This window comes from Glycine max, chromosome 19 (genome assembly GCF_000004515.6).
Source record: "Glycine max cultivar Williams 82 chromosome 19, Glycine_max_v4.0, whole genome shotgun sequence".
In the NCBI taxonomy this organism is placed as follows: Eukaryota; Viridiplantae; Streptophyta; class Magnoliopsida; order Fabales; family Fabaceae; genus Glycine; species Glycine max.
Window position 1 is genome coordinate 42,638,378 of NC_038255.2, and position 26,302 is coordinate 42,664,679.

Consider the following 26,302-nt stretch of genomic DNA (forward strand, 5'->3'; position numbering starts at 1 on the left):
TAGAAATTCGAAAAGGAAAAGATGTGAAGAACTACACCACCATCTAGATTGATAAGTTGGAGGGAGGAGGATTCACAAAGGATTTGCAATCTTTTATAAGAATCAAAGATCCCAATAAACAACTAAAAGAAGCTCCAAAGCGAATGCTTAATCCCATGACCTTTTCTAGACCTCTTTAAGCTTTAAAAATCCTTCAATATAGCTTGAAGCCTTCTCCCGGTGCCCCCTCCTAGACCTCTATCATAGAAATAGCATAGCAATAGCTTCTTATCGTATCCTATCAATCTCCTACTATTTCCCCTCTACCAAATAAAACATATATCTTCATTGTATAACATTATTTGACCTAAAATAATTTAGTAGATGCTTACATCAAGAAGGGTAGTTCTTAATTTAATATACAATTATTTAAGAAATAAAATAAGTTTTATGTAACGAGTCAAATTTTATAATGAAGATATTATTAGTTTTATATAAAAATAAAAGCTTCCAGTTTAAGTATAGCATAGCGTATTTATAAAATAAGAAGTGTTTGTGTCAGTCTTCGAAATAGAAATTGTGTTAAAATAATGCAAAATAAAAGTTAACATTCTTTCTCAAAGTTTTTTTTTTTAATGTTATATTTTTAGTTGAAAGGACAGAAAACGAGATCAGTGGCTCTCGAACCCCCGACACACCCAAAATCTGAAGTAGCAGTGGCTCTCATGTCTTGTAGTTGTATGTACTTGGGCCCACTGCCAAAATATCTGCACTTACACTAAAGCTGTGGCCTGTGGATAATTTTTAGGATTTGAGCTGTTAAAAAATTAAATTTACGGCAGAGGAAAATAAAAAATAAAAAATGCACTAAAAATCTGTTGTATAATAACAACAATAATTTCAGTTTGTTGTACTCTGAAAAATCACAAGGACAATTCATTTATTACGGACATCCTTTTCAGGTTATAATACTCTCCTTGGGCTTGACTTGGCACAAACCGATTCCTCAGAAATCAATTGACTTTATTATTATATCAGCATTTTTCTTGGACTTCATTATAAGTTCTGCATTAAGCCTGTCGTTGTTCTCTATCTGCATCATGAAATTTAGTGTTGCATGCAAGTGTGTTACTCAATACCAACAAAATAGATCAAATATATATAGTCAACACTCGACTGGGCATAGATAATCAGAAAAGCAAACATCACAATTTAAAATATAAGTTTACCCGCTGTTTAGCAATGTCTGGAGGCTTGCCTATAGATGCAGAAGGAAGCGAAAATCACAAGTAAATTCAATATGCCTTCTCTACGGAGGAAGCTGATATAACATATTATGGAAAAGTACTTAGAAAATACCAGTTGAAATATGCCTCTTTAAAACTCGCTGCATTGCTTTGTCAATGTCAATATCAATAAACCTAGAACAAAACAGGGACAAACAAATTAGAAAAACTGGTATCCTTGACAATTCTCTTTTAAGTTGCAAAAGCAGAAATTGCTATCAGATTAGGTTGCATCTTTCATGATAGATATAAAGCCATTTTCTACGGATCATGAAATTGCCCAAGCAATTGTCATTCCACAACATTGACCAATAGACCCAGTCGTATAGGTTATGTAGGTCTGAAACAAAATGCAAGTTATGACCTGTTTTTAGTACCACCTATTAGCAAGAAAGATAGACAGCATAAGCCAGTGATGGGGACTAGAAGTAGTTACTCTGAGATTTAAATGAACTCTTTCAATAATGGTGCACTAGAAAGGCTACTAATAGCCATGTCAAAACATTATACTCAGCTATGTGAGAATATAATTGATTCCAAACAAAACTGTAGATTTCTGTATTCAGCATGGGACTAAAGACATGGACATGTATTTGGTAAACAGTACATACTGTAGAATGAGAAAAAGGAAGCAAACATACGGGTATAATAAAATCATTGTTTTCTTAGCAGAATGAATACACTCTCATGGTTAAAATTTATTTACAATTTAACCAGTGAAAGACTAGGCTAAATATTGGATTATAGAAAGGAAAAAAAATTGAGATAACAGCTCGGAGTGAATCAATAGCCCTAGTATTTCTATCCATTGGCACATCTATCTACTTAGGGTTCAAAAACCAAATACCTATTTAATAACAATAATGGCATGCGCATGAAACAAGCACAAGCTAATCTAAGCTGAATGTTTAGTTCAGCTGAATATATAGTTCAGTAAACATACGATTGTCTTTCATAAGAATAATTTTCACAGAAGAATTTTCAAGCAGAGTGTCACAGGCTCAAGGCTGAATTTTCATAACAGAATTAACATACAACTTTCAAAACTTTCAAGGCCAACGGAAAAATATATGAAGAAACATGTGCCTTGATAAAATCAATACTTGCCATTTCTCGTCAAACAAAGACGATATCTCCTTCCATACCCCATCTTCCAAGAGCAAATAGTTACCTTCTACAATAACAACCTTGTGCCTACACAAAGGAAGAAAACAAAGGAATCTGTCCATGCAGCAGTATATATCTACAAAACCAAAATAAGCTGGCAATGTAACAAGAAGCAACAATTTGGAAAATCAATTACCCTGATTTGTAAAAAGACAAAGATAACTGGAGATAAGCAAAAAAATAAGAATAGAAGTGTTACAGGAAAAATTCACAAGATATTATTGCCTATTGACATTAATTTTACAGAATTTCTCAATAACAAAATGAACAACAAAACTAATGACTACCTGGGGCTTAAACGCTAGAGCTGTTACATGTATATAACTACCATAAAATTCAATTATAGTTAGTACATTTACTCAACAGAAAATTCTTTAACGTGTAGATTTTCAATGTGATCACCTGGATTTCAGCTTACCTCTTGATGCAGCTTATTAGTACTACTATAGATTGGCCTCAAAAAATTTAAAACAGTGGATTACATGACAAATTCAAATATAGACACAAGCATATTATAATGGTGGAGAATTTGAATTTCATTGCCCCTAGCTTGACCTCATGATGACAATGTCTCTGTTTTTATATTTTGAATCATATTTCATCATTTACTTTTGTTCAATATATATCATAATTTGTGTCAGAAATTAATAAAATGCTGATGAGTGGACCACATCTTAAATGTTAAGATACTCACTGAAGGTTCACAAAGATATCATCTTCAACTGGGTCCCCAACACCATGGTCAAATGATGGTACATAAACTGATCCCTGAAGAATTTGTTTCACCAAAATGCAACAGAACAAAGCAGATAAGAACTCCATCATGTCAGTGCACAGATGCTTACTGTTCTTTCTGTGCATCCCAGCTTTCACACAGAATTTTCCCATAAACATAATGCATATAATTTGAGAGAGAAAAAGTCAAGGCAATAAACCAATTCTAAAGTTTCCACTTTTCCAAGCCATGCTGAATAATATTAATAATAACAACAACAACATTAAATCTTAAAAAATTTAATAAACCTTACATGCATTCTCAGATTCTTGAGACATTGAAGTAGTCGCAATGGATTGAATGTCCAGGGAGCTGATATACAAATTTGAAAGTCAATGGGTTTTTTAAGAAATACAATGTCTGAAATTGATGAGTAATAAAAAGGGGTTCCTTACCTCCCCTTCTGGCATGTGCTTCCTCGGGATTCTATTATCAAAAACATCGGTTAGAATATCAGAATTATAATTCCTCATGCTATCGACAATAAATATGGATTTTAGTTCATGAGTATTTATACAGTGTACTCAATGTAGTTAACTAAATAGAATTTTTATTTTTATTTTTTGCACAGGACATAACTTATGTTCTAATCTCCCAATGATCTGAATGTAGCCTCATTTAAATCTCAAAGGAAAGATCTATAAAATAAATATCATGAGATGTTCATACCCCAATCATTTGAATACTTTGTCACATAGAAAATGACAGCAGATCACCCACCAACTGTACTTTCAAGTACATTTAATTTGATGGATTGCTCTAACTTATCACTCTAGATCACCACTAAGAATAATGAAAAGAAATAAACTCGGTATAAAATTTCATTTGGATAACAAAAAATGGTGAGCAACTGAAGGACACTAACCTCCATTTCGTCTAGTTCAGATCGGTAAAGATGAAAACCATCCATGGGAACCACAATAGCAACATCTGGAAGTTGAACCTGAGAGTCAAAGGAAGAAGCTTTCTCTGGCCAAAGTTTGTTTATACGTCTGGCTACTTCATGTGCTAGAGTGCTTTTTCCAGCACCAGGAGGACCAGCCAGCCCAACTAAAAGCCTGTGCAGTATCATAGAAATCATGATTTCCATGAATATAAATGGAATATCACACAAAAGGCCAGTAGAATTTTTTGACATTTGATGATATCTTCTGCTTCACCAACCTCCCAAAAAAAGAGGAGCGAGATCTAACTACTTTACTAGTCCAAGTTCTTCATACAATAATTGGCATAGTACAGGAGCCATACATTTGATTGAAGATAACTTCAGATGTTTTTCAGATTAAAAATCTAGTCCAAAATTGCAAGAAAAAGATCATCAAAATAGCAGTTTTGCCCCACCTCACTGAAGCTTTCATAACAACAGAATTTTGTTAGTCACTATATTATAAAGCAAAAATGAGAAAATTCCTGTCATGATAACTGGATAAAGGTTCAGTAATAAATCATAGTTTAATTAAGGCAATGCCATAATACTTCAGGATCATACAGTGGATGGGGCTGACAATAAACAACCACCATCAATGCATTTGGCATATAAGACACAAAATTGGTGGAGTGTGAACATTTAATGGCTCGATAATACATGCATGGTGATGGAAATACATCATTCCACAAAGGCAAACTTCATCTGTATAATTGCAGCAATACTCAGATCAAACTTTATTTGTTTTTGTAATTCCACAAACAATAACTTACTTGTGATTAGGATTTGATGACACTGAGACCAAAGGCAGAATACGTGTAACCAATGCATCATATAACTCATCAACACGACTGCAAAGTGCAAGCAACAGATGTAACTATATCAACTCAGCTAAGACAATCTATTCGTATTCTACCACAAAAAACTTTGTAGACAAATTTCAATGCTATTTTCATCTTTGCATGCTGCTTTTTCAGGTTCACCTATTTCTTTTTTTCCCCGAGGAATCAACTGCTCCATAAGTTTCAATGATAGCAGCTAAACATGCTTTTGAATAACTATGGTTCTTTGTGGACAAGAAAAGAAAGACACAGATTCAGTGTCTATCATTATCACGTAAGGAAAGTTGCATTCTATATTGAGTTCTTACTACATTTCCCATAAGACGATTAGCAAATCTAGGCTATGAATAATAGGTTCGCTGCACCATACTCCACAAACAAAATTGACATTTATATCATATCTTCATTTTGAATTTGCAAGTGAAGGAAAGAAAAAAGTATGTATGAAGATTAAAACACTTGAAAGTTATAACACGAAAGACGGTATACCTTCCCTCTACAACGTGAATTTGTTCCTTTTCAGCAGATAACACCTGGCAGAGCGAAAAACGGTACCAAACAGAATTAACAACGCATGCAGCGCTCACACTAATTAAAACTTGTGTGCCTTTGGAATTTCAAACATGCAAATGAAATATTGTATCAAAATAACATGAAAATTCGATTTGATAAATCATCAATTCACATTTTCAAATCTTTTGTGTATTGTATTTGAGGTTTTTTCTATTATGCAATCGAATCATAGTTTCAAAAAAGAAAAATCTGAATCATGAACCTTAAAGAAAGAACTCTTCCTGGTTCGAGCAAGTGACAGCTGCACGAACTTGCTAGGCCGCGCAATGGACAGTGAACTCGGTTTCCGATCGCGAGCCTCATCTACTCTCAGCAACAAAGGTTCTGTGTGAAGCGAAATTGAAGGGAATGTTGTAGCAGAAGAAATTCCATTGGCAAATTGTTCAGAATCATATAAGGATTACAAGCAGACCTGTCGAACCACGTGTCTGATTCCAGTATCCTCTTGCCGTCGTTGAAGAGAATGTCGCTTCCATTTACTCGATTTCAAACGCCTTCGCCTTCAACCATGTCAACAACAACACTGCCTCACGCTTTTCACATACATACTTGATTTTATTAATGGTTAAATAGGTTTAGTTTGAAATAAGTATCATTAAGTCGTTGTAGTATAGTGGTAAGTATTCCCGCCTGTCACGCGGGTGACCCGGGTTCGATCCCCGGCAACGGCGAATTTTTTTCTTCTTTCTTCTTTTAGCTTAATAGTGCTAGTTGCGCGTTCAATGCATCACAACGGGAAATTATATAATTTTATTTTAGTCATCAACACTAGTAAATAACTCTTTAGGTTTTATAATATGAAATTATTTTCATTTTGCTTTTTTGAAATTTTTACTTGTTCCTTCAAAATAATTAATCCCTTTTAATCTCAAAACAAGTTTTAAATCATTTTGAATATCAGGAACTAAATTTAAAAAAATTATATAAAGAATTTACAATTTTATAAAAACAAATAACATCGTGAATTAAAGTAAAAAATAAAAAGAAAAAATAATAATAAATTAAAAATAGCCCGAATATGATAAGGATAATTTGAGATGGTACAAAAAAGGATTTAAATTTGAACCATCATTTGATACTTCACGACTGTTTCCAAATCGAACATTATCTGCAAGGTTTGTTTAAGCGTTTCTGATCAACGTATGAAGCATAATCTTTGTCAAAACAAACTCAAGCAACTATTTTGCTTGTGATGGGCATCAAAGCTACTGAGGATGGGAATCCGAACATGCTATACGAATTCCAGGCTGAAAAAATTATATATATTACATCTGCATATTGAATTCCAGCCTGATTGATTATAGGAAGTTGGCCATGCAAAAAATACAAGACCGATTAATGCGGCTATATTGAGACTACTTGTAGACACCCGATCAATAGCTTCCTTTCAGGGTGAAAATATATCAAATTTATTGAAAAAAATGAGGTAGCAAACCGAAAATTTTCATAGAACGGAATGACAGACTACTGAGCAGACTATAATTCGCATTCTATGTTCATGGGCGCCAATTCAAGAACCTAACTTGAACATTTATGACTTGTTTAGTGCCTAGTGGAGTTTTAAATACTAGACATTGCATACGCTAAAGCCATTCTCAAAAGGGAGTACATTAATACAAATATGCAATGATCAATTATCTCCCCTAATCTTATGACAGCTGCAGTTGACATCAGGAGAGAAAGACACAAGATCTAAGACCCATTTTACTCATCCATATCCTTTGTCTTTCTTCTCACTGAATGATACTACAAATCCACTCAATCAACAACCACGTTACAAAGCCGTCTCTTCTTTCTCCTTCCCTTCTTCTCATCCTCAGGCGACTGCACATTGAAACAAAATTGTGTAAATTATGTAAAAAGAAAAAAATTATAAGCTGAGGTTCAAGTCCAAATAAAATCCTCTTATGCAATAGTACAAAGCATAGCACAAGTTAAGGAATCTATGCAAGTTTTGAATCCCCTTCCAACTTATATGGGAAAGGAACGACACACCGATTCACTTTGTAGAACATGGTCATATGATAACATTGTTGCACAAAATTAAAATTTGGATGAAATTATTTAAGATGCCAGAAAGCCACTTGCCACGGTGCAGCATCAGACTGCATGCGTGGTATGGAGATAGCTTCCTAGCTCCTACTAACATGCTTTCAACTTTTTGTTTCCTAAGCAGAACAAAATCGCACCAAATTATCCCAAAACATGATCTGTTATTTCTTTTAGCTTACCTCAGTATTAACTAAATGAGGTACCCGAACCCTTTTGGAGCCATCAGGTAAACGCTTACAAGGTGAAGGGTTTTCCATATCAGTAAAAGCATTGCAAACCTGCAAACAAATCACAACCAAGCATGGAAAGGTACATCAGACGTTAGAACATGTTTTATTCATTAACTACTGCAAATTTTTTTTCAAGTATTTGATAAGCCATTTTAATAGCTTATAAGCTACTTTGACAAGTAACAACTGAAGATTCCATCTCAAAAGGCATATAGAATTACAAAATTAGGAAGAAAATATCTGAACTGGTTTGTTACCTGACTTTGGATAGCCCCAATTAACATGTCCTGACAACCAGATGCATACACATTTTCTAGACTGGGGCACTGAAGCAACAGTCTCTCTGTACAAAAAAAGGGGGGAAAGATCAATCATTAAGGAAATCCGTAATGTTGCATCAAATTTTTGGCTGATAATGACAATAGAGCATGGTGTAAAATGACTACCTGGATGCAAATTTCTACAAGAATTTAGATTAAGATCATTGAGTTGTGGGCAGTTTAAATACAAGGCCTGCATGTTAATTCAAAAAAAGAAATTCCAAATATTAGAAGCATGAGCAAAAACATGCTCAACAAACTTGTTTAGTCAAATAAAACTTACATCCAAGCCTGAGCATCCCCACAAACTAAGTTTCTTTAAACAACTATGTTTGATTATTAGCTTTTGGTTTGTAAGGTGTAGATTAGTAGCAAATGTTTTCTGTAATTTGCGGTTACTTTCATCAGCAGTTGGATGGTGGGAATTAGGTTCACATATGGTCATGCCACAGTCCATAAGTTCAAGATGTGGCAATTGAGCCGTAGCAAATTGAATGCCACCTGAAATGTGAGAGACAATTGATTAGAAGGTAGAAATTAAACCAAATGAAAGTTGGTGAAGCAATTAAATAAAACAGTTATTACTTGAAGTCACATTGGGGCAAAGAGCGAGAAGGAGCCTTGTCAATGTTTCAGAGAACACATTGCAAATCATGCTAATGCCACTGTCACTGATGCTGGATCTGTGACATTAGTTAAACCGTTAAACATAGTAACACACTTCATGAAACAGGTAACACATTCACACACTCGATCTGGATCTTCTCCAATCAACAATCTCACTGGCCCTCACCAACCAAATTTCAGTCATTCATAGCATGATCAATTTATTTGCATCTAATGGTTCACAGCTATTGATCAATTTATTTTGCAATTGGTCAATCAATCAAAAGATTGATCATTGTTTGACCAATTTATAGATTAACATTGATCTTTATTAACAACAACCAATCTAACAACTAATTGACCAATGGTTGTGGACTATTAGATACAACGAACCACTGTGATTTGACTAAAGATGGAGTTGACCGGAGAGGATCCACTAACCCGCTCTTGAACTATGTGTTACTATCATGGGTTTTCCACTTCTTTTTAGCGTTTACTGTATCAAGTTGCTACAGAACCTTAATTGTTTCCACTTTCCATTTTCTAGGCATATGCACATCAGAACTCCTATAGAACATGGAAGGTAACTAGAATAGAAACACGCATACCCACTGAGATCAAGCAATTCCAGATTTAGATAGCTTGAGGCAATTGCAGCAACAGATGCATCGGTAACTTCGGATCCAAGAACAAGTGAAAGCATTCGCAGCCCCCTAATAATGGAAACAACAAAATTTTGTCAAGCTTATCATTAAGGCGGATGTTGCAGCAGTTAAAAATCAAATATAACCTATTATGTATAGATACTCTACTGCTATCTGATATGGCAATACTTGCAAAAATATATAAGATACAGTACATGTATAATACAAATTTACTATAAAATTCATAAAACATAATAAATATATAACTGTTAATTCTGAAAATCCAAATTAAGAATTATAAATCACAAAATCATAGTCTCCTTTGGCATTACTAAAAATTAAATAAAATTATAAATCCTTGTGATTACAAGGAAGTATTAACTCCTTACCTTCCTTGAGATCATTCATAAAGAAAAGAGTTTTCATTTTGGGTTCATCAAGGGACAGTACTTCTATATTTCTATATTATACATCTTTTTACGTCTTACATATAGCAATATTAGAATTTCATAAAATAAAAAGAAATTAAAGCTTGAATCCCTTGCTGATATCAACGAAGTATTCAAAAGTATTAATATCTATGTTGGATACTGAATTACTGATACAGATAAATGAAGCAAATGAAATATTGGTGCTGCATGGAATATAACAAAAAATCAAACAAGGAAGACAATTTCTCATGTAAATGAAAATACCATCGGGTGCTTAAGGAACTTGTTAGGATAACAAAATTAAAGTATTTAATAAAAAAATATCTATTATATTTATAATGAAAAAATCATGTCAACAACAACATATGAAATAAATCTGTGTTCACTCACTCAGTCTGTGCATATATAGGGGTATGTCTAGTACAAACTTGAGGTGAGGTAATATTGACCGGTATTATGGATTATAGTAGAGATTTAGACAAACCTTAACTGAGCAGCAGTAAGAGCAAGCACAGCAGCATGAGAAAGATGCATTGAAGATATATGTATGTTTTTCAACCTCGGGCAACTTCTTCCCAAACCTTCAACCATGGTTGTAAGATCAGTACTGTCACTTTCTTGGTGAGCAAACTCCAATGAAACCTCTCTCAACTGAGGACAATTAAAGACCTACCATTTCAGAGTATCTGTTAGTAACCAGAGTTCACTCTGAAAAACAAGATCAAAGGGATATATCAAATTAAGAAATTGATCACATCACACAAGATAATAAAAAATGATAGAAAAGTTAATCACCATTTTAGACAGAGAGTATAAATCAGACAGCCAAAGGGTAGAAAGACTAGACGAACAAAGAACAAAACCTCCAAGGTTAGAACAACCTTCCATCTTGAGGCTTTTGAGGCTCTTTTTATCAGCAACAAATCGAGCAAATTCACCCCTGCATTGTTAATGTTGCAGAATAGACAAAATTAATCAGCAAAAAGTGGCATCCTCTAGTTAAGCTTACAAGCTACTACAAATTGTTTATGGCTTGGTGGTGGCCAAAGTTATCAATTCTAAGAAAAATGAAATTTATAACTTTTTCGACAACAAAAAATTGATTTTGAAGTACGAGGCTCGTAAAATATATCCATACTTGCGCATCCATGTTTACACTTCAAAGTCAATTTTATTTCACCATCTAATCAAAATTAAATCTTCTAACTTATTTTCAAAATATCATTCTCAAGTACATGTTAACCTCAGTTTTTTTATTTTATTTCTTTCAATGTCATTTCTCTAGATCTACCAAAATCTATAACGAAAGAACCTAAACATGACTTGCAAACATAAACTTTCATAATCAATCCACTAATACCAAATTAGCAAGTATTAAATACAATCATCAACTTCAATAAATATCTCAAAATCTGACATTCCAAACCCTAATTAGAAACAATTATATAAAGTAGAACAAAGATACTTAAATATATAAACACAAAAGTTGTACGAAAATTCAAGTTATATATCATTTTGTGTCACTGAATAAAACCACAATCATTTGTTCAAATTTTTCCTTACACAAATTGCAAACTCGAGAGCTCAACCTTTCCAATGAGAAACGAAAGTAAATAAATAAAGAAAGGGAAAGAACATGAGTAATACCCGCTGATCCGATTAACTGCAGGATCAGAGACCGAGATCTCCAAGAATGCCAAATTAGGGCACGAGAACGCAATACAAGCCAGTATCGTGGAATCCACATCACTGCAACATCAACAAACATGACTTACAGTTACAATTTCAATTTTAACACAAATACTTTATCCTTTAGTTCATTCTAAGCACGATCTTCTTTTCATTGGTTCGTTGTTGAAATTATAGCATCGTGTGTTTCGGATTTGCCCTTTTCTTCATCCATCAATCAAATCACATCTTACGAATTGCAAAGATCTTGCATAGTGGTGCAGGTTTAAAGGTTTGCATGTTTTAAATTACACCTTTCGATCTCATTTTTTTCAATTTAAGTTAAAGATGAAGAAAAAATTGACCACAGACCTTTCCATTTTAAGAGAGAGTGTCACGATCCCCGGACACTTCTGCAAAATTGACGACACAAAACCCACCTGAGCCCACGCCGGAACCCTAATCCTTAACTCCTCCGCCGCTCTCCACAAACTCCTTGTCATCTCCCTCCAACCTCTGCTCACCATCGCCGCCGTTAACAGCCCCGCCGGCGGCAGCCTCCTCAACACTTCCCATAGAAGATTCCCCGGCAAACCAGACGAATCCAGATCATCCTCTACAGACCACACATCGGCGGGCTCCGACGGATCGAGCCTGCCGGCTTCGTCCTCGTCGAAGGAGAGAGCGCGGCGGAGGTGAGACAGCGGGCGGCGGGAGGCGGAGCCGGAGGAAGGAGCGGAAACGGCGGAGAAAGAGGAGTGGGAAGGGGTGGCGGAAGAAGCGGAGGTGGGAGTGGGGGCGGTCTTGCCGGTGCAGTCATGGCCCTTCTTAGGGAGGCCGCAGCGGCCGCAGTTGTAGCTGCCGCGCTTTTTGCCGCTACGCTTAGCGTCGGAAGAGACGGTGGGAGCGATGTGGGGCTCCGGGTGAAAATGTTGCATAGTGTGATTTGTGAATTGTGAAGTGTGGGAGTTTGGTTTGGTGAATGAAGACGGCAAAGGAAGCATTGGAGAAAATAAAATAAAGACGTTAGCGCGGGAGAGTTCGCGCCTTTTTGCTTTTGTTTCCCTCTTCTAATGTTTTAGCTTTTAAGTTGAAAAATGGTTGGGTGGTTTTTATTTTTATTTTAAAAGCCAAATCTATTGGGATAAAATGTTTAGGTCGTAAACTCCTTCTCATGCCAAGCTTGAAATTGGGCAACCAAGGATTGAAGCCTCTAGCCACCGTAGCTTCTTAGAGACTGCTCGCGGGCTGTAAGTTGCTTGTGGTGGAGTTCTCATCAACGGCAATGGCTTCTGGGTTTGAGGTTTTATGCACAACTAGGAACTTGCAATGTTCCAGTGGTTGAAACATGGGATATTTACTCAACTTTGCAGCTCTCTTGATACTATGACTACAAGTTTTGGTGGATTGAAAGTGATTCTCTGTTGGTGAGTGATCTTGTAAGAAAATTTGATTAATACCACCATTTTAGAAACATTCTTAGTCAAATCAAGTTCGATTAAATCAAATTTTAGTTTAAAATTTACTTTATTTAAAAATACTAAAATAAATATAAAACAAAATAATTAAAAATATCAAATATCTCATTTGTAAATCATGTATAATGTATAATTAATGGTGTATTGTATGGCCGATGAAACTCGGCACGTACTTGGGTCGTGAGGACCTGGTGATTTCTAATTGTCACCAACGAACTTCGTTATGATGCATAGAGGAGCAGTTGCGTGGCTCTAAACATTGTGTAACTCCACCAACACCGGACATGTATATATAAACCCAGAGGGGAGATCCTTATGTACGTTTTACTCATCCCAGTTATAAACACATAAACATCTCAGAGCACCATTAACATGCTCTTCAGAGTCCCTTTGTAAGTACCTCCCTCCACTTCAACATTGGAGGTCGGAGATCCCACTGAGAAGAAGAGGATCAGACAACTCGGTCAAACCTTGTTGAAACTCAACGGGAACATTTGGCGCCCACCGTGGGACCGAGAAAAATTCTCCTAGGTCACAAAATGGTATCAACAAGGAAAGACGATCCCAACTCGTCTGCACGCTCCACACGAGCCAAGACATCAATCATGTGGGAAATTCGAGAGCAAATGGAACAACTATAGAAGAAAACAAAGGCTGGTTTGGAGGCCTTAAAGCAACAACATGAGGCGAACATGTGATGACTAAGGGAGGAAAATGTGAACCTCAGAGCCCAACTTACAATCTCGCCACCCCCATCACCACCATTTCCACCTCGCTCCTCGTCCCCACCACCCACCCATGTCGAGACACATACCCAGGAAAATCACACTCAATTTTCCTCCTATAACCACCACAAGCAACATCCAATCCACTCTCTACCTAGATCACTCAACACCCACCATAATGTTGTTCACTAGCACCCTTTTGTAGATGACATCATGGATACCCCCTACTCATAACCTAAAAACCCCTGAACATTGAAAGGTATGATGGTACCTCCAATCCCAACAAACACTTAGACACATTCACCACACAAGTCAATTTGTATTCCAATGACGACGTCATGATGTGCAAGGTCTTTTCCACCTCCCTTAAAGGGCCAATGCTGACATGGTACAAGCGCCTACCCCTATGATCCATTGACTTTTTCTTCACCTTAGCCCAGTGCTTTGGAGGGCAATATGCAACCAGTTGCCCTCACCACACCACATTCGTTGCTCTGGTCAACCTTCGCCAAGTGAATGACAAGTCATTACGATCTTTCATGAAGAGGTATACCGCTATCTCTGTTAGAATCATAGACCTCGACCCTGGTGTCGCACTACATTCTTTGACCATGGCGCTCAAGCCAAGACCATTTGTCGACAGCCTTAGCTGAAAGCAACCCAAAAATTTGAACAAGCTTCGAGCCCAAGCAACGGATACATCCAAATGAAGGAGTTATCAGCCTTTCGCAACCAAGTACGTTTGGTGAAGTAAAAAAAAGGCGACCACAACAAAGATCGAAACCCATCCAAGAAAAATCCTTTGGAAAGTCAAGCCGATAGCCGAAGTACCAACACTGCACACCGTTAAAACGTCAGCCAAGCACCTTTACTTGAGGAGGCATTCAACACAAAAATCCTATCCTTACCACCTCCAACAAGGTCAATCAACTCAGCCGACGAAATGAAGACATGTCGATATCATCAGAACTTTGGTCATACCACAAAGGAATGTGTGACCCTAAAGGACAAGATAGAGGAGTTGATACAAGAGGGTGCTTTTGTCAACTACATCTACACCCCTAACAACAACAGAGGCAGTTACCGAGCTCGTAGTCGGGGCCGTGGAGGTCATCATGGACGTCGATGAATACAATCTCATGGCAACAAACCAAAACAAATCGACGCCAAGCCAAATCAAATCGGCACCTCAATCGCCGACGAAGGGGGGAGACGCAGAGTCATCAACATCAATGCAGGCGGCTTCACTAGCGAAGATAGCACGAAGTTGGCTCAACAGAGGTACTTACACGCCATCAAAAGCATGAACCACATTTCCATAACGAGCTCGAGGAGATCAATCCCACCAATAACGTTCACCGACGCTAACTTTGCAAGAGTCGATCTCGAGCAAGACGACCCAATGGTGATTACGGTTGGCATCGCCAATTAGGACGCCAGGAAAGTTTTGATAGACGAAGGCAACTCGACCGACATACTTTTTTGGTCCACTTTTCAAAGGCTAAACGACTTGCATAAGCTCATAAAATCTCATCCCAAACCCTTGATCGATTTTGCAGTGGAGCAAGTCCACACCCACAATGCAGTAGAGTGGGCGACCACCTTCGAAAGATGAGACTTATCGAGAACATTACTCGTTCAGTACATTCTTGTCGAAGCAATACCTTTCTTTTTACCTTTCGAACAAATAAAAATGATTAGTTTTTTATTTATTTGGAATTGTGTTAGGTTTAATTCCCATTACTTTGGTTGGATTATTTGTAACTACATATTTACAATACCATCTTGGTATGCTTTATCTCTAATGTTAAATACATGTTTAATGACTAAATCCCAAAAATAATATTTTTATTCAATTTAGCATTGGTTAAGTCAACACAAAATATTTGACAAAGATGGAATGTATTGGGATAACACATCCTGTTATAGAACAGACAAAAACATAAGGTAACAATTAGGGTGATGCCTCCTATATCCTACATGGTAAAAATCATCCATGAAAAACAAATAATTTTGTAAAACACTCATTTTTAGTAATTAGTTTTGTGAAATAACTTGTCTTGATTAAAAAAGAAAGTCTAATTTGGTCTTGCAACATTTCAACATTTTTTTAGCAAAATATTTCTATGAGTTGCTTAAAAAATATTGAAATGAATATCTTGATAATATATTGCTTAAATAAATAATTTATAAGCTTTTGATCAACTTTTCACATTATTTGGAAACTCACTAGAGTGTATTTACACCTAGTGTATTTATAATGGCTAGCCCACGTAACTAACTATGCCAACTAAGCAAACTGACTAACAGAAAATAGCAATTTCAAGCTTAACTGTATATCTAACTCAGCTAACTGTGTAATAATAAGTTTGGCATCAAATTAAGTAAAATCAACATCCAACTCCCATATTTTAACGTTGTTGATCCACATATTTTGATTCTAATGTTGAATCAAACACACGGGTAGACGTTTAAGAAAGATAATAGACCTTTTGACTAAAGTTGCGGTAAATCCACGGATAGATAAATGAAAAATGCATTTGAAAAACATAACATGTATTTCTTTTAGGAACTCTGTTAACAATACATCCTTATATATATATATATATAATATATATATATATATAATATATAAAAAAAATATATATAATATATATATATATATATATATATATATTTGGTTGATGTATTTAAGGCATTAGCTGGTTAAGGAATCAAAATTGTTTTTTTTATTACAAAAGTAAAACAATACACTTTTTTTTGGTGATTTTGAATGCAACTTCAGCAATAAAAACTTTCTATTTCTTGATTCATTAACCAAATATTAGTTAGCAAGATCCATTCTCTTAAAATTAATTGAAAGTCTTTACATCTTATTTAATACATCATTTTCATGATTTTATTATTTCCAACAACTTCTAAACCAGTAATAAAAGTGTTAAAAAAATAGCATGTTTCTAGCACACCTATTCTTTTATATATATTTTCATCCCATACTGATTTTGCTTCAGTTATCTCATTCGTATAAGCACCAAAAATGATCCCTCTACTAGTCTTACTTTCCACTTCCAGGGCTAGAATTCAATGCATGCTAGAGTAGCAATAAACAAGCTACCGAAAAGAAAAAGGCATAAACAGAATAAACAATGAGAAAGCTCTGGGTGAGAAGAAATCAATAACTTAAGAAGTTTAAAGTTGGATACACAAATAATTTTTTAATACAACAGAAAAAGAGATAATTCTTTGCAATTTCTACAATGCATGCATCGCCACTTGGGGGTTTAGAGGGACAATCCAGACTCTTCATCCTCTTCAAGGGTGGAAGCGTAGACAAAGTAGAGAGCCCATATAAGACCGAAGACACCAAACAGGATCCAACCAAGGAGGTTGTTGCTAAGCCCAAAGGGAAGCCCGGTTCCTTCAGTGCTGAGTCTCTCATCCACCAAAGCCATGGCTGGGCTTGACATGGTTGCGGCAACTGCAGCTGCTAACAAGGATGCCCCCATCCCTATATTTGAGCTGCTTGAAGGCTTTTCCTCCATGGAGCACCTCACTTTCCCTGCCTTAGCCATTGCTGGCAATCCTACAATTTATATACGAATGATGTCAGTTAATTTAAGGAACAGGTTGATTCATTAGTCAGCATAATTTTTGTTAATTTGTTAGGTTCTGTCCGTTAGAGGGATTCGAAGCCACCACCTCTTACTTTTCCTTTCTCTTTTTAACCACCAAGTCAATTTTATAATTTCTATTAATCAGCAAAATCTGAAATCCAACTATAACATTGAATATGATATATTTTTTTGTATACTATATATTAGCACTGAGATTAGCACCTACAATCTTATGCATACTGGTACTTGTTATTAGCCTGATTGTCTGACCATAGTGACCATAGTGGGTTAATATGAGAAATCTGTTTTTTTTTTTTTGTGTGTGTAATATTAACACTGGATTAGAACTTATAATCTCATGCATACTGGTAGATGTCATTAGCCTGATCCTACTGGTAAAGATGAGAACTCTGAAGCTGCAAAATCTTTTTTCCCTTTATTTTTAGTCTTCTTAACATGGTTTCACAACGTTGTGATCACAAGGAAATCAATCAGAAATGGAAAGAGATTAATTACACTTTTATTCTAGAAAGAAATGATATTATCATCTTCCTTAAGGAAAAAACTTAAATCATAATATCATCTTTTGTCAAGAAAAAACTTACCAAGAACGGTAGAGGACGAGGCTCCAACAGGTCGTTTGAGCACAAGACCTGCGCGAGTGATCGATGTAGTTGGGATGCCGGCGATGATGGTTGCCATTTTTCTTCACTAATGAATCAGAGTATGGCTACGCAACTTTTGTTACGCCTGCAGTTTATTTCATAAGCATGCGCAAAGATTTCAAATTTTTTATTATTATTAGTGTCTGTGCATACGCCACACACCATGGATAGGTTGAAAACCCGTAATTTGATATCCATATCTGCAAAAGTCCCAATACTTATTCTCCACGTGTCACATAATCCATTCTGTATCTGATATTTCACTAAATAGAAGCGTCATTGGCCTTGCCCCTTCTCCAACCAGTAACAACGACGTAGTAAGTACTAAATATCTTGACATTATCATTTGATCACTGATTTTTTAACACATAATCAACACTCTTTATTTTCCTCTATTTATCTTCCTATCACATATTATATCACTTATCATACTTCTAATTTTCTCTCTCATTAATTTCTAACACCACAACGAGTGTCTCATAATCATTTGGGCCACCATATCACATTCTACATAATAGAGAGGAAGTTAATATTTCCAATTATCACTTTTACTATTTTCACTAACACCTTTTGAAAAGTAACGAAAGAATAGACAAAAGTGTCCTTCTCTAACTCCCCCCCCCCCCAACACTTTCCCCATTCTTCTCACCACCCTCCCTTTCCCTCCAACTTCTCTCTTCTTCCTTTTCCTTCATTCTTTTTTCATTCTCTTCCCTATGTAGTGGTAAGGTTTTTTTTTTTGTTTTTTTTTTCATTTTGTTATACACAACACAAGTATTATTTTGTTGTATTGGGTTAAGAATTATAACAAAATCTTGTATTTCTTATTTTGTTTTAAAAAACACAACAAAAATATGATTTTATTTTGATTCTCAACCCAGAATATAATACAATCACATTTTTGCTGTGTTATTTTTTATTATTATTTTGAAAAATAACACATTAAACTATGATTTCATTATCGGATGATAACACAATAGAATGGTATATCTATTATAATGTCTTTTAAAACAAAAAAAATATGATTTCATTGTTATTCGGAGTGAAATCAAATAATCATGTGCAATTCCTCAAGGAACAATTTTGGGATATGGTTAAAGTGCATCCCAGTGGATAGTGCAAATAGCAATATCCTAATAGAAGTTATACATTACACGAATAATAATACATGAATCCAACTGACTTCAAGCTTCTTACAACAAGAAAAATGATCACACGGCATAATTAACGTTACAACTTACAATTCAAATCGCAACCGTCATTTCCACAATTTTGTATAAATTAGTTCCTCAAAATAAAATTTAACTTTAATTTCCAGTCCGCTAGCAATTGGTGTAAATTGATAGTAATCAGAGGCAGCACGACCTAAGAGAGCACGGGAATGAATTATGTACACAACAAATAATGGTTTCTCCAAGCAGCTAAAATACCTATGCGAGTCTTATTTCATCTGAATGTCACTACAAATTAGCTAAGCTTCTAAAAAGATATATGTAGGAAATTCTATGCATCTATGAAGGGCTTTACAAGAAGAATCGCCAAAGAACAATAAAGAATCGACTGAAGCAGGCAATTAATGTGCCAACAAATTAATCAAATAAAACCAGCCAGGTAGAGTAATAATATTTGAATTTTGGGCTACGCCTGGAGATTGCAACGTTGCAAAATAGGGAGGTCAAAGTTCATATATTTGGTCCAATAACTTCTGTATCTTCCCATTGCAATGTCCAACCATGGTTTCCTAATTCCATCGTAGTGTATAACGGCAGCCCCTTCAATCTCGTTTTTATCGACACCTGAGTCATAACCAAGGCCAAGAATGTGCCACCGTCTGTCCAAAACCTTAGTCTTGTTATAGAAAGTGAGCCAGCCTAAAGGCAGACTTCCAATGTTCCACAACGGCCTCTTGGAACCCTGTGCAATTAATCACATAGAGAAACACATCAAGATTATAATTGCATCGGAATTTGATAGGAACTAAATTTGTGTTCCATCTAGCTGCAAATTAAACAAGAACTTTGGCATGTTCCCTCATTAGATTCAACCATCAAAATTAGAAAAATAAAAATGTTGCTTTGAATAACAAATCTAAATGTCATGGACATGTCAAATCTTTGACCTCCTAAGACTAGTTAAACATGCAGATAAAAAAATCCATAATGAGTCATAAAACTACTAGATTAATCATTCTAATAAAGCAGAAGAAAACTGTGCACTATGATTAATATAATACAATTTCAAGTAACCCATGCTAACAGTGGCGTTTGAACTCTAATTCATCAATCCCAGAAGCCAAACTGAAGATTTGAAGAAATTTAGATGTAGGAAAATTTTCTGTGGGAGAGGGGAATAAAAAGTGGTCTCTCTGAACAGAGAAGGAAGAAGTGTACTACAAAATGAAAACATTTATTTAACCATACCATTTGCAAATATCTGTGATAGAGAGCGGTTAAATTATGTCTCCTCCACTGTTGTAAATCAAACAAGTTCATCCCAAATGCCCATGTGCAAGCATTGGCATCAAACCTCTCTGCAATGAATGGATCTGAGAAGTTTATGAGCATATCCATCCTATGAAATGAGGTTCCACCTTCCTGACAGGTGCCCACTGCTGCAATTACTTTTCCTTTCAAATTGGCATTCCATAGTCCACTGAGATCTTGTTGCACCACCACATCGTGATCAAAGAGCAGAATCTTATTTAGAGTAGGGAAGATATCTGGCAGGTAGAAACGCAGGTAGTTCAACTCAGAAGTATATCTTGGATCACTAGAATTATGTTTGTTGAATGTATTGTACATGGGCAACCATTCAAAGTTCTCTATGCTTTGTATGTGGACTGTGGCTTTGCCAGGAGGGTTTAATAAGAACCACATCCAGATTGCAGGAAAGTTGAGTGAATTGGTCACTACATGGAAAACAAGTTTCTCCTTTTTCTGCAATTTAAAAGTCATTGTCACACTTTTTTTGTCACTATACACAGACTTAACTATTATCTTCATATTCAATAAGAACTTTCTCACAAACTCCAATAAATAAATCGTTATAACATCACAATCAAGTCTTGTTTTATTAGGTGAAATGTACTAAATGGATCAATTGATGCCATTATATTTATGTTGTATATAAATATAAAGGAATGCTAACAACATACTCTATAATACACTATTTTTAACACACTTTATACTATTGGTTAAAATTGATTGGAAACTACAAAAGCAATAGCGAGTTTTCATTAAACAAGGTGTGAGAGCCACACAATTTAATTTCATGATTGCTAATAAATTTCAGTCAATAACAGAGTGTGTTTAAAATAGTGCATTAAAGAGTGTATTGCTAGCATTTTTCATAAATAAAAGGAATCCAGTCCTCATCAACTAAACATAAAGTGACAGGGTTTGATGTGGGTACAGAACACCAGACTGCATTCTCACAGGAATGAGTTACTTATTAGGGAATCCCATCTTTCTTCTCACTGCATCTCTTGTATAAGTTACAAGATAGACACTTCTATAAAGTGCTGAGAAGCTAATAAAGTAGAAAGAACTCCTCCTCACTAGAAAATCAAAGTTTCTTCATTAGTTAATGATGGATGTGATGTTATTGGAAATGTTTTTTGTAAGCAAAATACATAAACTCAGTTTTAAAGAGCAGTACAGAAACTAAGGTGTTGAATGTTGAAAAAGGGAAGTATTTTAAAGGAAGTTTGATTTATAAGTGTTATTCCATTATGAAAGATCATATATCCTCTCGTGTTTTTACTGGTTTGACTTCTTAATTCTTCATTAACTTCTGCAGCGCCAAGAGCTGCAACTAAGATAGCTTTTACAATGTAATCAGGCATATTTCAAAATCAAATGCCAAGAATAAGTGGGGTCAAGGAAGGATAAGAAAGAGATCAAATTGGAGTTAGAATCCTGCATCCTTTTTGCATGTCCTATAGCCACCCACTCCAATGGTTTTTACAACATAAAAAATTGAAGACATGTACTGCAATTTAGTGTAGATACAGTTTTGGCTGATAAGGAGGAGACTTGAGGGACATCAACTGTCCAAAAAGTATCCACTAAGGGACTAACTTGAAAAAAAATTGATGGCTAAATTTGTTAATATTGAATTTGCTACTATCAGTTTTATTTCTAAGCAGTTGCATCAGGGTTCAACATTAGCCAAAAGCAAAAAACACCTGAATCAAAGGTGAAAAATAAAAGGCTAATCCATTTAAAAAATGCATTTACCTTGGCATTAGAGACAGTGGAGTTAACAACCACAGCACATGCCAGAAGATTGTCAGAGAAGACAGCATAATGATAAAGTTTTGGATCATGAATCTTGTTTTCATTTGGAAGCTTCCGGTCCTCGGGTTTCAGGGCAAAGTAATCAGCAGTTAGCTGCATAGAAAGACAGTGAAGACCTTTTGGGGTGGTCCTTGCAGCAAGATGAATAAGATATGTTCCTTCGTGTTGATGAGAACGAACTTGCTCTTCAGCATTATGATTCATTGCACGGAGCTTAGCTGCCATAGCAGTGCAGTCTGGGAAAGCACGGTTGGCTTTAGACAGTGAAGCCTCCATGTGTCTCATTTTCTGCAAAGCACTGTGAAGTTCACTTGTTTTCAGATTGAAAAACATCCATTTTCTTTTAACAGTTCACATCACATCAAAATGATAGACATGAATGTTCTCCATCATTATTTTTATACTGGTAGACAAGCAGTTGCCAGATTTTCACAGATTGGAATGTGAACTTGTAACAAAATTTATGTTTTGGTCTCTGAAAAATGTGTTTCTTAATATGACTCCTCCACTTGTAATTTTCTCTGCTGAAACCTTGTATATTTAATTTGCTTCACTAAGAAAATTGAAATATTCAGGGAATCAGTTGATGAAATTAGTTGTGGGAAGAAATGAAAAATGGTGTATCTTTCAACAAGGACCAAAGCATTAGCTTTCTCTTGAAAATTGTATGTTGTATTTAATAAATACAGGTAATAAATAACTGTCAAACTAAATTCAAGTTGTAGAGTTACAAAGGAAAATTTACCTCCTTGACAGATCTGAATCCTTAGTAGCTTCTCCAACAGCACGTTCCATCTCTTTAATTCTCAGCTTCAACTCCTTCATCAAGTGTGAGTTGCTGCCTGGAGGAGCAAACCCCAAGTATGCTCTGGCTCTAATAATTTGATCCTTAATCTCCAAAACCTTCTGATTTGTCACTCTCTGAGACTGAGAGCGTGAACTCTGACGATGTTGGATTGCTTTTGGACTAGATTTCTTATCTATCACTTCAACATTCACATCTGTCATTCTTTGAGACTGAGTGTGCATATTCTGCTTAAGTGTGACAGTTGTATTAAATACATTCTACAAATAAAACCAATGTAAAAATTAATATAACATTGTAACAATAAATCTCTCCATGTCCAAGTTGCATTTACATATTAATCAAACACATATAGGTATATAAAAAATATAAAGTTTGCCACCATAAATGGAGATGTGACAAAACATAATAAAAAGAAAGTCACATTCTTGTGTTCGGAATGGAATAGGTAAATAACCTGTGTAACAAACCAATCTCACTTATCATTAATTTCTTAATCCATTTTAAATTACTCCAATAGCAGATCAGCTCACATCTAGACATGGATATTGAAGCCAAAACCAACCAACAAGACCTTGGACAATTCATAACAGAATTATGTTGGACTTCAATTATTAAAACTGACCCCTTTGCAAAACTAGCCAGAAATCCCCCAATCCTTTGAATAAATCATAAATTTCAAGGTAGGTAAACAGCAAAACCTCAAAAGTAATTAATTTGTCAAAGTCATTTGATCTTTCCCACCTAGCTAGGCATCAAGAATAGATGGATTCAAACAATAGGGAAGAATTGATATTTAGTAATGTTAAAAAAAGTGGAAAGCATTCAAAGGTATTAAGTTGATTATCCAACTACAATCTCAGATTGAAACCAAAACTGAGGCTAAGCTGTTTGATAAATTTTAAACCAAATTATAAGGTCAGCAACTGATAAGGCACTATATATTATATAGTGAATACAAAAAAGACTAGTTAATTAGATCTGTATTTTCATTTAGAATAGTAAAAAGAAAGTAGATAATAAGTGCACAATGGACAAGCAAAAATCCAATTTCTTATCATCAATATTATATAATTAGGATCAAAGAAGTTGCAATCTGAAAATAAAACCTCAAGCACACAGGTGATATATCAGAATTATTTTTACACCAATCTTGTTCATTTAACTGTCAAACAAATACATTTTGTATCCAATTTTTTAAAACAAAAAACAAATCAAGCATTCATCACAAATTTATAATGATATACTTGAATTGGGAAGAAGACCTTAATGAAATATGAAGTGATCTTAGCAGAAAAGTAGAGTATCAAAAGAATGATAGTATCTACTGAAATTTGATAGCACTGCAACTTCTTTCCAAGTAGACATAACACATGAATCTTCAGATAACTTTTTTAAAAAAAAATAAAAATTCCCTTTAGAACAAGTACAGCAATCATGTGGCCTTCAATTTTTAAAGTCAGTAATTCAAAGGAATTAGCACAAACCACATCCCCGTCCATGGAGAATAATCCTTTTTGCTGAGCTTCCTGGCCTTGTTTTTTGTCCTGGTCGAATTCTGAAACTTGATAACAGCAAAATTTTCAGACTTGAGCGGGATTATGTAAACCACAAAAATTCAAAAGTGCACCTACAAATACCAACCATTTCTTTCCAAAGTGTTATTTCTGTACCCCTCACTTTTAGATGCCGCAGTATCATTAGTCTTTTGCAAAATGTAACTATTTGTTGAATCAAAATCTTCTTCTTTATAAACAATTTCCTTTGGCTCTTCTAATTCTTCAGCACCTTCCTGAATTTCATAAAAACGGTCCAAAATACCAAGGAAAAAGTTAATTCTCCCATTCACCAGGGGAAGAGAGAAGAAGATGAAGACAAACTAAAAACATGTTCCACTACCTGTTCAATTGCATTTAAAGGATCTGACCTATGTGTCTGCAAGATACAAACAAAAATCAAATCCCAAATCCACAATAAAGCATCAGAAGCTGTAGAATTTCAATTGGCAGCCGATGGAGCATAAAAAAAACAAAATCCAGTTAAAATAATTAAACATGAAAAATCATTTTATCCAAAACTAAAATTATTGAAAGTACAAGAAGTTCCAGTAAGCTATCGGTCGGCAAACTTTTCAACACACCGGTAAATCAAAATTTTTGAAAAAAAAGAGAGAAAGAAAGAAATGTTTCACTATATTCTATTCCATCTAACTGGTATTCCTTCTCGGAAACCAAACAGGTTGAGCTATAGAAGCAATTAAATAAATAAACAAAAATAAAATAAAATAAACTGATCAGGCTTCAGAAGCAAGATTCTTACAAAACTCGATAAATCATCAAGAAAATCTCGTCGTCCTGCAACGCAATTTAACAGAAACGCAAAAAGTCAACTAAAACGGAGAGAGAGAGCACACAGAACAAGGAAAGTGGCGTATGCACGGGCGAGTGCGAAGGAGTTGAGTTTTTATTTACCGTCGGAAGTGAGAGTGTTGAGGAGGTGAGAGACGTAAACGAGCGGAGCAACGAGGGAGAGAAAGAGAAGAGCGAGGATCAGAGTCCTCTGCCACCGACCCGATCGCTTCATCGATGATGATGGCGGTCACCGTTGCTCGCTCTGCGATTCCGAAAGAGGCACATTGATTTCACGGGTTCAGATCACAGAGAATTGAATTCGATGCGTAGAATCGAAGTAAATAAACACAGAAACAGAGGCTAGGGTTTCAGTAATTCGCTTTTGCGAGTTTTAGAGAGAGAAACTGGAAGCAGCTGCATGATCCAATTCCATGTTCACCCCTGGCGTTAAATCTATATATACCATGGGGGTTGCCTTGGGACTTGTGCCCGCAGTTTGGCAAGGGTGGAAATGGAATCAGGAATAATGGAAAGCGGTACTTGAAGTTGAACATAACATGCATATTGCATACCAGTAGTAGATGACAGATACGCATTGATGTGATAATACATGCTCATGCCATTCATCAAAATAACAAGAAGAATACCGTGTAAAGTGAGTGTTTATTTATTATTAATTTTAGGTGTGACTTTTGTTTATAAAACTACTACTATCTTTTTAAGAGTACTATTTTTATTTAAGTGAATGCTAAATGAGTTTTATTGATTCTTATATAAATAGTAAATATTTAATATTTTTATGTTATTTAGGTCACCTCTATTTCTTTTTCTTTTTTGGCCATCTAAATACAATGTAAAGGAGTTGGAT

General features: G+C 35.3%; 4 protein-coding genes and 1 non-coding gene across 8 annotated transcripts; 1 reads left to right on the plus strand and 4 right to left on the minus strand.

Annotated features, from left to right (window-relative positions):
• Positions 1-842: 842 nt before the first annotated feature.
• On the minus strand, positions 843-6,112 carry LOC100798850 (ATP-dependent kinase-like protein notR'). 3 transcript variants are annotated; one of them, XM_003554230.5, is made up of 12 exons: positions 5,960-6,112; positions 5,750-5,871; positions 5,464-5,507; positions 4,906-4,983; positions 4,073-4,265; positions 3,603-3,633; positions 3,461-3,519; positions 3,127-3,200; positions 2,373-2,459; positions 1,339-1,400; positions 1,209-1,237; positions 843-1,072 (listed from the first exon to the last, which is right to left on the minus strand). In XM_003554230.5, the coding sequence occupies exons 1-12, from the start codon at positions 6,021-6,023 to the stop codon at positions 986-988; spliced, it is 930 nt and encodes a 309-aa protein (XP_003554278.1). In that variant the 5' UTR covers positions 6,024-6,112; the 3' UTR covers positions 843-985. The 3 variants fall into 3 exon arrangements, with proteins under 3 accessions (XP_003554278.1, XP_006604481.1, XP_014627603.1); XM_006604418.4 differs by having other exon boundaries at positions 5,750-5,850; positions 5,960-6,085; XM_014772117.3 differs by lacking the exon at positions 4,906-4,983.
• A 34-nt stretch (positions 6,113-6,146) lies between these two features.
• Positions 6,147-6,218, plus strand: TRNAD-GUC (transfer RNA aspartic acid (anticodon GUC)). The gene has a single exon. It is a non-coding gene; the product is annotated as a tRNA-Asp (tRNA).
• Positions 6,219-6,974: 756 nt separating this feature from the next.
• On the minus strand, positions 6,975-12,791 carry LOC100792669 (F-box/LRR-repeat protein 17). The gene is made up of 11 exons (XM_003553431.5): positions 11,871-12,791; positions 11,478-11,579; positions 10,626-10,770; positions 10,315-10,499; positions 9,364-9,468; positions 8,735-8,832; positions 8,433-8,650; positions 8,276-8,342; positions 8,087-8,172; positions 7,779-7,877; positions 6,975-7,371 (listed from the first exon to the last, which is right to left on the minus strand). Exons 1-11 carry the CDS (start codon positions 12,500-12,502, stop codon positions 7,306-7,308), a joined length of 1,803 nt encoding a protein of 600 aa, XP_003553479.2. The 5' UTR covers positions 12,503-12,791; the 3' UTR covers positions 6,975-7,305.
• Positions 12,792-16,729: 3,938 nt separating this feature from the next.
• On the minus strand, positions 16,730-18,082 carry LOC100306223 (uncharacterized). The gene is made up of 2 exons (NM_001248707.1): positions 17,921-18,082; positions 16,730-17,284 (listed from the first exon to the last, which is right to left on the minus strand). Exons 1-2 carry the CDS (start codon positions 18,015-18,017, stop codon positions 16,983-16,985), a joined length of 399 nt encoding a protein of 132 aa, NP_001235636.1. The 5' UTR covers positions 18,018-18,082; the 3' UTR covers positions 16,730-16,982.
• Positions 18,083-19,388: 1,306 nt separating this feature from the next.
• Positions 19,389-26,034, minus strand: LOC100793193 (probable galacturonosyltransferase 6). 2 transcript variants are annotated; one of them, XM_003553432.5, is made up of 9 exons: positions 25,555-26,034; positions 25,403-25,437; positions 24,983-25,018; positions 24,728-24,875; positions 24,571-24,647; positions 23,024-23,343; positions 22,219-22,576; positions 20,401-20,916; positions 19,389-19,894 (listed from the first exon to the last, which is right to left on the minus strand). In XM_003553432.5, the coding sequence occupies exons 1-9, from the start codon at positions 25,664-25,666 to the stop codon at positions 19,619-19,621; spliced, it is 1,878 nt and encodes a 625-aa protein (XP_003553480.2). In that variant the 5' UTR covers positions 25,667-26,034; the 3' UTR covers positions 19,389-19,618. The 2 variants fall into 2 exon arrangements, with proteins under 2 accessions (XP_003553480.2, XP_006604482.2); XM_006604419.4 differs by having other exon boundaries at positions 24,571-24,641; positions 25,555-26,033.
• Positions 26,035-26,302: the final 268 nt, after the last annotated feature.

Bases quoted from the DNA above. Each gene is read 5' to 3' on its own strand.
- LOC100798850 (XM_003554230.5), bottom strand. From the start codon at position 6,023: ATGGAAGCGACATTCTCTTCAACGACGGCAAGAGGATACTGGAATCAG. The intron at 5,872-5,959 runs GTCTGCTTGTAA...CGCTTCACACAG, and splicing joins TCAGACACGTGGTTCGACAG to AACCTTTGTTGCTGAGAGTA. The intron at 4,984-5,463 runs GTATACCGTCTT...TGCACTTTGCAG, and splicing joins ATTCACGTTGTAGAGGGAAG to TCGTGTTGATGAGTTATATG.
- LOC100792669 (XM_003553431.5), bottom strand. From the start codon at position 12,502: ATGCTTCCTTTGCCGTCTTCATTCACCAAACCAAACTCCCACACTTCA. The intron at 8,173-8,275 runs GTAGTCATTTTA...TTTTTTGTACAG, and splicing joins TTGTAGAAATTTGCATCCAG to AGAGACTGTTGCTTCAGTGC. The intron at 7,372-7,778 runs GTAAGCTAAAAG...TTCAATGTGCAG, and splicing joins CTCATTTAGTTAATACTGAG to TCGCCTGAGGATGAGAAGAA.
- LOC100306223 (NM_001248707.1), bottom strand. From the start codon at position 18,017: ATGGCAACCATCATCGCCGGCATCCCAACTACATCGATCACTCGCGCA. The intron at 17,285-17,920 runs GTAAGTTTTTTC...TATAAATTGTAG, and splicing joins CTCGTCCTCTACCGTTCTTG to GATTGCCAGCAATGGCTAAG.
- LOC100793193 (XM_003553432.5), bottom strand. From the start codon at position 25,666: ATGAAGCGATCGGGTCGGTGGCAGAGGACTCTGATCCTCGCTCTTCTC. The intron at 25,019-25,402 runs GTAAGAATCTTG...TGTATCTTGCAG, and splicing joins TTGATGATTTATCGAGTTTT to ACACATAGGTCAGATCCTTT. The intron at 24,648-24,727 runs GTTGGTATTTGT...GCTGTTATCAAG, and splicing joins TAACACTTTGGAAAGAAATG to TTTCAGAATTCGACCAGGAC.